Raw genomic sequence first — 12,579 nt, forward strand, 5'->3', positions numbered from 1 at the left:
TGGCTGATAGATCTACACTGGCTGATAGATAGTATCTACACTGGCTGATAGATAGTATCTACACTGCCTGATAGATCTACACTGGCTGATCCATAATATATCATCCTGATAGATAGTATCCCCACCATAGATAATATATACACGGTCTGTATTGCCTGGCTATGTTCACATCAATATGCTGTAAACCTCCATCACCCAGCTCTGTTTCAGTAACCATACCCACCCCACCATGCCACCCTAGCCATCCACCCCACCATGCTTCTATCCACCCATGCTTCCCCACCATGCTTCTAGCCACCCACCCCACCATGCTTCTAGCCACCCACCCCACCATGTTTCTAACCACCCACCCCACCATGCTTCTAGCCACCCACCCCACCATGCTTCTAACCACCCACCCCACCATGCTTCTAACCACCCACCCCACCATGCTTCTAGCCACCCACCCCACCATGCTTCTAGCCACCCACCCCACCATGCTTCTAGCCACCCACCCCACCATGCTTCTAACCACCCACCCCACCATGCTTCTAGCCACCCACCCCACCATGCTTCTAACCACCCACCCCACCATGCTTCTAGCCACCCACCCCACCATGCTTCTAGCCACCCACCCCACCATGCTTCTAGCCACCCACCCCACCATGCTTCTAACCACCCACCCCACCATGCTTCTAGCCACCCACCCCACCATGCTTCTAGCCACCCACCCCACCATGCTTCTAACCACCCACCCCACCATGCTTCTAGCCACCTCATCCACCATGCTTCTAACCACCCACCCCACCATGCTTCTAGCCACCCACCCCACCATGCTTCTAACCACCCACCCCACCATGCTTCTAACCACCCACCCCACCATGCTTCTAACCACCCACCCCACATGCTTCTAACCACCCACCCCACCATGCTTCTAGCCACCCTCATCCACCATGCTTCTAACCACCCACCCCACCATGCTTCTAACCACCCACCCCACCATGCTTCTAACCACCCACCCCACCATGCTTCTAGCCACCCTCATCCACCATGCTTCTAACCACCCACCCCACCATGCTTCTAACCACCCACCCCACCATGCTTCTAGCCACCCACCCCACCATGCTTCTAACCACCCACCCCACCATGCTTCTAACCACCCACCCCACCATGCTTCTAGCCACCCTCATCCACCATGCTTCTAACCACCCTCATCCACCATGCTTCTAACCACCCACCCCATCATGCTTCTAGCCACCCTCATCCACTACCATTATCATCCTCCATGCTTCCCCACCATGCTTCTAGCCACCCTCATCCACTACCATTATCATCCTCCATGCTTCCCCACCATGCTTCTAGCCACCCACCCCACCATGCTTCTAGCCACCCTCATCCACTACCATTAATACCTCCTGTATAGTCATCCATTATCCTCCCAAGGACTTATCCACCATCATCCATATCCCGTACGTAAACTATTGACTCGTTCATTGACTGGTCCCTTCTCTGCATGGTACCATTGTACCGCCAGCCCTCCTCCACCCATCCACCTAGCCTGGTCCCTTCTCTGCATGGTACCATGGTACCGCCAGCCCTCCTCCACCCATCCACCTAGCCTGGTCCCAGATCTGTACCGCCAGCCCTCCTCCACCCATCCACCTAGCCTGGTCCCAGATCTGTACCGCCAGCCCTCCTCCACCCATCCACCTAGCCTGGTCCCAGATCTGTACCGCCAGCCCTCCTCCACCCATCCACCTAGCCTGGTCCCTTCTCTGCATGGTACCATTGTACCGCCAGCCCTCCTCCACCCATCCACCTAGCCTGGTCCCAGATCTGTACCGCCAGCCCTCCTCCACCCATCCACCTAGCCTGGTCCCAGATCTGTACCGCCAGCCCTCCTCCACCCATCCACCTAGCCTGGTCCCTTCTCTGCATGGTACCATTGTACCGCCAGCCCTTCTCCACCCATCCACCTAGCCTGGTCCCTTCTCTGCATGGTACCATGGTACCGCCAGCCCTCCTCCACCCATCCACCTAGCCTGGTCCCTTCTCTGCATGGTACCATTGTACCGCCAGCCCTCCTCCACCCATCCACCTAGCCTGGTCCCAGATCTGTACCGCCAGCCCTCCTCCACCCATCCACCTAGCCTGGTCCCAGATCTGTACCGCCAGCCCTCCTCCACCCATCCACCTAGCCTGGTCCCTTCTCTGCATGGTACCATTGTACCGCCAGCCCTTCTCCACCCATCCACCTAGCCTGGTCCCTTCTCTGCATGGTACCATGGTACCGCCAGCCCTCCTCCACCCATCCACCTAGCCTGGTCCCAGATCTGTACCGCCAGCCCTCCTCCACCCATCCACCTAGCCTGGTCCCAGATCTGTACCGCCAGCCCTCCTCCACCCATCCACCTAGCCTGGTCCCAGATCTGTTTATGCAAGGCAAACTCCTGAGGTGTCATTGTTGTCATGCTAAACATTGACGTGACAATTCCACAAGGAGATGGCAAGAGAGTAGAAACAGACTGGCACCCAGGGCAGACTACCATCCCTCCCCCAGACTACCATCCATCCCCCAGACTACCATCCATCCCCCAGACTACCATCCACCCCCCAGACTACCATCCATCCCCCAGACTACCATCCATCCCCCAGACTACCATCCATCCCCCAGACTACCATCCATCCCCAGACTACCATCCATCCCCCAGACTACCATCCCTCCCCCAGACTACCATCCATCCCCCAGACTACCATCCATCCCCCAGACTACCATCCCTCCCCCAGACTACCATCCATCCTCCCCCAGACTACCATCCATCCATCCCCCAGACTACCATCCATCCATCCCCCAGACTACCATCCCTCCCCCAGACTACCATCCATCCTCCAGACTACCATCCATCCCTCCCCAGACTACCATCCATCCCCCAGACTACCATCCATCCCTCCACTACCATCCATCCCCCAGACTACCATCCCTCCTCCCCCAGACTACCATCCCTCCCCCAGACTACCATCCCTCCCCAGACTACCATCCATCCCTCCCCAGACTACCATCCATCCCTCCCCCAGACTACCATCCATCCCCCAGACTACCATCCATCCCTCCAGACTACCATCCCCCAGACTACCATCCTCCCCCAGACTACCATCCATCCCTCCCCCAGACTACCATCCATCCCTCCCCCAGACTACCATCCCTCCCCCAGACTACCATCCATCCCTCCCCAGACTACCATCCCTCCCCCAGACTACCATCCATCCCCCAGACTACCATCCCTCCCCCAGACCATCCATCCCTCCCCAGACTACCATCCATCCCTCCCCCAGACTACCATCCCCCCCAGACTACCTCCCCCAGACTACCATCCCTCCCCAGACTACCATCCATCCCTCCCCCAGACTACCATCCCTCCCCATCCATCCCTCCCCCAGACTACCATCCCTCCCCCAGACTACCATCCCATCCCCCAGACTACCATCCCTCCCCCAGACTACCATCCCTCCCCCAGACTACCATCCATCCCCCAGACTACCATCCATCCCCAGACTACCATCCATCCCCCAGACTACCATCCTCCCCAGACTACCATCCCTCCCCCAGACTACCATCCATCCCTCCCCAGACTACCATCCATCCCCCAGATACCATCCTCCCCAGACTACCATCCCTCCCCCAGACTACCATCCCTCCCCCAGACTCCATCCATCCCCAGACTACCATCCTCCCCCAGACTACCATCCAGACTACCCCTCCCCCAGACTACCATCCATCCCCCAGACTACCATCCCATCCCCCAGACTACCATCCCCCCCAGACTACCATCCCTCCCCCCCAGACTACCATCCCATCCCCCAGACTACCATCCATCCCCCAGACTACCATCCATCCCTCCCCCAGACTACCATCCCTCCCCCAGACTACCATCCATCCCTCCCCCAGACTACCATCCATCCCCCAGACTACCATCCCTCCCCCAGACTACCATCCATCCCCCAGACTACCATCCATCCCCCAGACTACCATCCCTCCCCCAGACTACCATCCCTCCCCAGACTACCACTCCCCCAGACCATCCCTCCCCCAGACTACCATCCCTCCCCCAGACTACCATCCCTCCCCAGACTACCATCCCCCCCAGACTACCATCCATCCCTCCCCCAGATTACCATCCATCCCTCCAGACTACCATCCCTCCCCCAGACTACCATCCATCCCCCAGACTACCATCCATCCTCCATCCTCTACCATCCCTCCCCCAGACTACCATCCCTCCCCCAGACTACCATCCTCCCTCCCCAGACTACCATCCATCCCTCCCCCAGACTACCATCCCTCCCCAGACTACCATCCCTCCCCCAGACTACCATCCATCCCTCCCCCAGACTACCATCCCTCCCTCCCCCAGACTACCATCCCTCCCCCAGACTACCATCCCTCCCCAGACTACCATCCCTCCCCTAGACCATCCATCCCTCCCCCAGACTACCATCCATCCCCAGACTACCATCCATCCCCCAGACTACCATCCCTCCCCCAGACTACCATCCATCCCCCAGACTACCATCCATCCCCCAGACTACCATCCCTCCCCCAGACTACCATCCATCCCTCCCCAGACTACCATCCATCCCTCCCCCAGACTACCATCCATCCCTCCCCCAGACTACCACCCATCCATCCCCCAGACTACCATCCATCCCTCCCCCAGACTACCACCCATCCTCTACTCCTCTACCATGTCATTCTTCCTCTCCTTCTTTCCCTTACTCTGTGTTTCCTTTGTGTTCCTCCACTTCTGGTTCTTCATTAAAGCTTCCCAACTTTCTGGTCGCCTAGTGACACTCCCCTGTACAACCTGGAGCCCTGCGAGCCGCTGCCCTTTGACGTGGCACGCTTCCGAGGCCTCACCGCTTCCCTGCTCCTCGACCTCACCTATCTCACCTCCATCCACGAGGACGCTGGGAAGCTGAGCGCCCGGCGCCACGAGAAGAGACACCGTAGCGGCGGAGGCCACGATACGATGACGACGACGACCGCCACGACAAACGACGACTTCAACAACAAAACTAGTGAGACGGAGCAGAGCCACCAACACAGGGTCTCCCCAGACCCCAGAGACACAACAACAACAACGGGGACCGTCACCACGGCGACAACCTCTGATCTGAGGGTGTCACACAGCCTGGACGAGGTCAAAGCCCACGCGGTGCCCAACTCGAAATCAGAGAGCGAGATCTCCTCCTGCGCCTTGGACTCCCAACACCAGGGTGGAGGAGGACCAGAGACCCTCTCCCCTGCTCCTCAGACCCCCCAGGAGGGCAACAGGAGGAAGGGCCATGAGGGCCGGGGACACGATGGCTCTCCCTCCTCAGGGGCCAGTCAGTCTGAGATCCATGCGGTGCAGCTGTCCTACCTCTACCTTGGGGCCATGAAGGCCCTCAGCACCCTGCTCTCCTGCTCCAAGTATGTTGAGCTGCTGCTCATACCCAAGGTTAGTAATCTTTCATCAGGGTTGTGGGTTCGAATCCCTCTCACAACATATAGTACCTCTCAGAGAAATGCGAAAAATGTCTCTGGCCCCAAGTATACTGTATATGTGTTTAGTCAATCAAAGTGTCTGCTAATGGCCTCCAGGTTCAATCAAAGTGTCTGCTAATGGCCCACTCTGGTAATAGGTCCAGGTTCAATTACAGTGTCTGCTAATGGCCCACTCTGTAATAGATCCAGGTTCAATCAAGGTGTCTGCTAATGGCCCACTCTGTAATAGGTCCAGGTTCAATCAAGGTGTCTGCTAATGGCCCACTCTGTAATAGGTCCAGGTTCAATCAAGGTGTCTGCTAATGGCCCACTCTGTAATAGGTCCAGGTTCAATCAAGGTGTCTGCTAATGGCCCACTCTGTAATAGGTCCAGGTTCAATCAAGGTGTCTGCTAATGGCCCACTCTGTAATAGGTCCAGGTTCAATCAAGGTGTCTGCTAATGGCCCACTCTGTAATAGGTCCAGGCTCAGTCAAGGTGTCTGCTAATGGCCCACTCTGTAATAGGTCCAGGCTCAGCCGGAGCCTGCTCCCAGTGGACACAATGCAGACCTGAACGCCGGGTCCACCCCTAGTGGCGCAGCGCCCTCGCCCGTGTGCCAGGAGGAAGTTGAGATGAGGGCGGCACTGCAGTTCCTGATGCGTCACATGGTCAAGCGGGCCGTGATGAGGTCACCCATCAAGCGGGCGTTAGGATTGGCCGATTTGGAGAGGGCTCAGGCCATGATCTATAAATTGGTGGTCAGCGGGCTGCTGGACGAACACTGCAGTGGGGGCAAGTCCAGACCTGGTGAGTAACACTGAGGGAAATAACATGTTGTTTGTTAGGGAAGGCTTTTCCATCTCTGGCCCTGGACTGGGGTCTTCCTGGGGCCTTCCTGGGGTTTTCCTGGGGTCTTCCTGGGCTTTTCCTGGGGTCTTCCTGGGGTTTTCCTGGGGCCCTCCTGGGGCCTTCCTGGGGTCTTCCTGGGTCCTTCTTGGGTCCTTCCTGGGTCCTTCCTGGGTCCTTCCTGGGGTCTTCCTGGGGTCTAAACATATATTGATGTGGTTGACAACACATCCAGGATTACAAGCTAGCTAGCTACTTACCTTGAAGGCTTCTCAGACAATCTGATGTTGTAACGTGTCAAGAAATTTAAAGAGAAAAAAAACTCTGTACTAACTCTGTACTAAGTGTGTACTAACTCTGTTCTAACTCTGTACTAACTCTGTACTAACTCTGTTCTAACTCTGTACTAACTCTGTACTAACTCTGTACTAACTCTGTACTAACTCTGTACTAACTCTGTACTAACTCTGTACTAACTCTGTACTAACTCTGTTCTAACTCTGTACTAACTCTGTACTAACTCTGTTCTAACTCTGTTCTAACTCTGTACTAACTCTGTTCTAACTCTGTACTAACTCTGTTCTAAACTAACTTTGTACTAACTCTGTACTAACTCTGTACTAACTACTAACTCTGTACTAACTCTGTACTAACTCTGTTCTAACTCTTCTAACTCTGTACTAACTCTGTTCTAACTCTGTACTAACTCTGTACTAACTCTGTACTAACTCTGTACTAACTCTGTACTAACTCTGTTCTAACTCTGTACTAACTCTGTACTAACTCTGTTCTAACTCTGTACTAACTCTGTTCTAACTCTGTTCTAACTCTGTACTAACTCTGTTCTAACTCTGTTCTAACTCTGTTCTAACTCTGTACTAACTCTGTACTAACTCTGTTCTAACTCTGTTCTAACTCTGTTCTAACTCTGTACTAACTCTGTTCTAACTCTGTACTAACTCTGTTCTAACTCTAACTCTGTTCTAACTCTATTCTAACTCTGTACTAACTCTGTACTAACTCTGTACTAACTCTGTACTAACTCTGTTCTAACTCTGTTCTAACTCTGTACTAACTCTGTTCTAACTCTGTACTAACTCTGTTCTAACTCTAACTCTGTTCTAACTCTATTCTAACTCTGTTCTAACTCTGTACTAACTCTGTACTAACTCTGTACTAACTCTGTTCTAACTCTGTTCTAACTCTGTTCTAACTCTGTACTAACTCTGTTCTAACTCTGTTCTAACTCTGTTCTAACTCTGTTCTAACTCTGTTCTAACTCTGTACTAACTCTGTTCTAACTCTGTTCTAACTCTGTTCTAACTCTGTTCTAACTCTGTTCTAACTCTGTTCTAACTCTGTTCTAACTCTATTCTAACTCTGTTCTAACTCTTTTCTAACCCTGTTCTAACTCTGTTCTAACCCTGTACTAACTCTGTTCTGACTCTAACTCTGTACTAACTCTGTACTAAGTGTGTGTGGTCTCTCTCCCTGTGTGTTAGCTGACCCAGAGTGTGAGGAGGGTGGGCAGGGAGAGCAGCAGGCCCAGACCCCCATCACCACCAGCCCCTCTGCCTCCAGCACCACCTCCTTCATGAGCTCCTCTCTGGAGGACACGACCACAGCCACTACACCTGTTACAGACACAGAGACTGTCCCTGCCTCAGAGTCCCCTGGGGTCATGCCTCTTAGCCTGCTCAGGTAAATATTTTTATTTTATTTTTTATTTATCCGTTATTTTACCAGGTAAGTTGACTGAGAACACATTCTCATTTGCAGCAACGACCTGGGGAATAGTTACAGGGGAGAGGAGGGGGATTAATGAGCCAATTGTAAACTGGGGATTATTAGGTGAAAGTGATGGTTTGAGGGCCAGATTGGGAATTTAGCCAGGACACTGGGGTTAACACCCCTACTCTTACGATAAGTGCCACGGGATCTTTAATGACCTCAGAGAGTCAGGACACCCGTTTAACGTCCCATCCGAAAGACGGCACCCTACACAGGGCAGTGTCCCCAATCACTGCCCTGGGGCATTGGGATATTTTGTAGAACCTCTACTTATACACACACACACGTAGATACACACACACACACACACACACACTGTGGATACCTTTTAAAGTCAATGTCTCGTCTTCACAGGCAAATGTTCTCAAGCTACCCAACCACCACTCTGCTGCCAACGCGTCGTGCCCAGACGCCCCCGGTGTCTTCTCTCCCCACGTCTCCCTCTGATGAGGTGGGCCGGAGACAGAGCCTCTCCTCCCCTGAGACCCAGACCTCCAGACCAGGCAACAGGACTGGGACATGTATGTACTACACACACACACACACACACGTAGACACAGAGCCTCTCCTCCCCTGAGACCCAGACCTCCAGACCAGCCAACAGGACCGGGACATGTATGTACTACACACACACACACACACGTAGACACAGAGCCTCTCCTTCCCTGAGACCCAGACCTCCAGACCATGGTATCTTCCTGTTTGCCTCTGTATGTGATGGTAACTTCCTGTTTGTTGCTGTATGTGATGGTAACATCCTGTTGGTCTCTGTATGTGATGGTAACTTCCTGTTTGTCTCTGTATGTGATGGTAACATCCTGTTGGTCTCTGTATGTGATGGTAACTTCCTGTTTGTCTCTGTATGTGATGGTAACATCATGTTTGTCTCTGTATGTGATGGTAACTTCCTGTTTGTCTCTGTATGTGATGGTAACATCCTGTTTGTCTCTGTATGTGATGGTAACATCCTGTTTGTCTCTGTATGTGATGGTAACTTCCTGTTTGTCTCTGTATGTGATGGTAACATCCTGTTGGTCTCTGTATGTGATGGTAACTTCCTGTTTGTCTCTGTATGTGATGGTAACATCCTGTTTGTCTCTGTATGTGATGGTAACTTCCTGTTGGTCTCTGTATGTGATGGTAACATCCTGTTTGTCTCTGTATGTGATGGTAACATCCTGTTTGTCTCTGTATGTGATGGTAACTTCCTGTTTGTCTCTGTATGTGATGGTAACATCCTGTTTGTCTCTGTATGTGATGGTAACTTCCTGTTTGTCTCTGTATGTGATGGTAACATCCTGTTTGTCTCTGTATGTGATGGTAACATCCTGTTTGTCTCTGTATGTGATGGTAACTTCCTGTTTGTCTCTGTATGTGATGGTAACTTCCTGTTTGTCTCTGTATGTGATGGTAACATCCTGTTTGTCTCTGTATGTGATGGTAACATCCTGTTTGTCTCGGTATGTGATGGTAACATCCTGTTTGATGGTAACTTCCTGTTTGTCTCTGTATGTGATGGTAACTTCCTGTTTGTCTCTGTATGTGATGGTAACATCCTGTTTGTCTCGGTATGTGATGGTAACATCCTGTTTGTCTCTGTATGTGATGGTAACATCCTGTTTGTCTCTGTATGTGATGGTATCTTCCTGTTTGTCTCTATATGTGATGGTAACTTCCTGTTTGTCTCTGTATGTGATGGTAACTTCCTGTTTGTCTCTGTATGTGATGGTAACTTCCTGTTTGCCTCTGTATGTGATGGTAACATCCTGTTTGTCTCTGTATGTGATGATAACATCCTGTTGGTCTCTGTATGTGATGGTAACTTCCTGTCCTCTAATTATTGTCCTCTCCAGCCCTGTCGGACCCCAGCAGCAGACTGTCCACCTCCCCTCCCCCCCCGGCCATCGCTGTGCCCCTCCTGGAGATGGGCTTCTCTCTGAGGCAGATCACCAAGGCTCTGGAGGCTACAGGGACAGGTACAGACTATACACTACCTCATACCAAGACTACAGGTACAGACTATACATTACCTCATACCAAGACTACAGGTACAGACTTCACTATACATTACCTCACACCAAGACTACAGGTACAGACTTCACCATACACTACCTCATACCAAGACTACAGGTACAGACTTCACCATACACTACCTCATACCAAGACTACAGGTACAGACTTCACTATACATTACCTCATACCAAGACTACAGGTACAGACTTCACTGTACATTACAAGACTCAGACTTCACTGTACATTACCTCATACCAAGACTACAGGTACAGACTTCACTGTACATTACCTCATACCAAGACTACAGGTACAGACTTCACTATACATTACCTCATACCAAGACTACAGGTACAGACTTCACTGTATATTACCTCATACCAAGACTACAGGTACAGACTTCACTGTACATTACCTCATACAGGTACAGAAGACTACAGGTACAGACTTCACTGTACATTACCTCATACCAAGACTACAGGTACAGACTTCACTGTACATTACCTCATACCAAGACTACAGGTACAGACTTCACTGTACATTACCTCATACCAAGACTACAGGCACAGACTTCACCATACACTACCTCATACCAAGACTACAGGTACAGACTTCACCATACACTACCTCATACCAAGACTACAGGTACAGACTTCACTATACATTACCTCATAACAAGACTACAGGTACAGACTTCACTGTACATTACCTCATACCAAGACTACAGGTACAGACTTCACTGTACATTACCTCATACCAAGACTACAGGTACAGACTTCACTATACATTACCTCATACCAAGACTACAGGTACAGACTTCACTGTACATTACCTCATACCAAGACTACAGGTACAGACTTCACTGTACATTACCTCATACCAAGACTACAGGTACAGACTTCACTGTACATTACCTCATACCAAGACTACAGGTACAGACTTCACTGTACATTACCTCATACCAAGACTACAGGCACAGACTTCACCATACACTACCTCATACCAAGACTACAGGTACAGACTTCACCATACACTACCTCATACCAAGACTACAGGTACAGACTTCACTGTACATTACCTCATACCAAGACTACTGGTACAGACTTCACTATACACTACCTCATACCAAGACAATGCATAGTGCCAACTGTAAAGTTTGGTGGAGGAGGAATAATGGTCTGGGGCTGTTTTTTCATGGTTCAGACTAGGCTCCTCAGTTCCAGTGAAGGGGAATCTTAACGCTACAGCATACAATGACATTCTAGAGGATTCTGTGCTTCCAACTCTGTGGCAACAGTTTGCTGATGGCCCTTTCCTGTTTCAGCATGACAGTGCCCCCGTGCACAAAGCGAGGTCCATACATAGTTTATCGAGATCGGTGTGGAAGAACTTGACTGGCCTGCACAGAGCACTGACCTCAACCCCATCGAACACCTTTGGGATGAATTGGAACGCAGACTGCGAACCAGGCCTAATCGCCCAACATCCATGCCCCGACCTCACTAATGCTCTTGTGGCTGAATGGAAGCAAGTCCCCTCAGCAATGTTCCAACATCTAGTGGAAAGCCTTCCCAGAACTGTGGAGGCTGTTATAGCAGCAATGTTCCTACATCTAGTGGAAAGCCTTCCCAGGAGAGTGGAGGCTGTTATAGCAGCAATGTTCCAACATCTAGTGGAAAGCCTTCCCAGAAGAGTGGAGGCTGTTATAGCAGCAATGTTCCAACATCTAGTGGAAAGCCTTCCCAGAACAGTGGAGGCTGTTAAGCCAATGTTCCATCTAGTGGAAAGAGAGTGGAGGCTGTTATAGCAGCAATGTTCCAACATCTAGTGTAAAGCCTTCCCAGGAGAGTGGAGGCTGTTATAGCAGCAATGTTCCAACATCTAGAGGAAAGCCTTCGCAGAACAGTGGAGGCTGTTATAGCAGCAATGTTCCTACATCTAGTGGAAAGCATCTAGTGGAAAGCCTTCCCAGGAGAGTGGAGGCTGTTATAGCAGCAATGTTCCAACATCTAGTGGAAAGCCTTCCCAGAAGAGTGGAGGCTGTTATAGCAGCAATGTTCCTACATCTAGTGGAAAGCCTTCCCAGAACAGTGGAGGCTGTTTCGGCAGTAAAGGGGGAGACCAACTCCATATTAACGCCCATGATTTTGGAATGAGATGTTGGACGAGCAGGTAGTGTATCATAAATATCACATGTTGTATCGCTGAATATGCGCGAGAACACTTACTGGTTACTGTTAGCAGCAAACATCGAGTCAGCCGTCAGTTCAGAAGGTCCAGCTTGTTTACATGTGAGTCTCCAACTTTTAGCCAATGGCCATTCAGGATACAACCACTTCTAATGGTCCATCTCTCTCCCCAGCCAATGGCCATTCAGGATACAACCACTTCTAATGGACCATCTCTCTCGCCAGCCAATGGCCATTC

At 51.2% G+C, this 12,579-nt stretch overlaps 1 protein-coding gene across 1 annotated transcript in view; it reads left to right on the plus strand.

Moving 5' to 3' along the window:
• The window catches only part of LOC115124218 (probable E3 ubiquitin-protein ligase HERC1), a gene marked incomplete at both ends in the record, with an annotated part of 96,567 nt that overhangs the window by 81,735 nt on the left and 2,253 nt on the right, over positions 1 to 12,579 (plus strand). Inside the window, 5 exon segments of the mRNA XM_065015299.1 lie at positions 4,799 to 5,477; positions 6,030 to 6,312; positions 7,854 to 8,052; positions 8,497 to 8,663; positions 9,996 to 10,118. Of these exon segments, the coding sequence (XP_064871371.1) occupies positions 4,799 to 5,477; positions 6,030 to 6,312; positions 7,854 to 8,052; positions 8,497 to 8,663; positions 9,996 to 10,118 (1,451 nt within the window).

The sequence above is a fragment of the Oncorhynchus nerka genome, unplaced genomic scaffold (assembly GCF_034236695.1).
Source record: "Oncorhynchus nerka isolate Pitt River unplaced genomic scaffold, Oner_Uvic_2.0 unplaced_scaffold_1533, whole genome shotgun sequence".
Lineage (NCBI taxonomy): Eukaryota > Metazoa > Chordata > Actinopteri > Salmoniformes > Salmonidae > Oncorhynchus > Oncorhynchus nerka.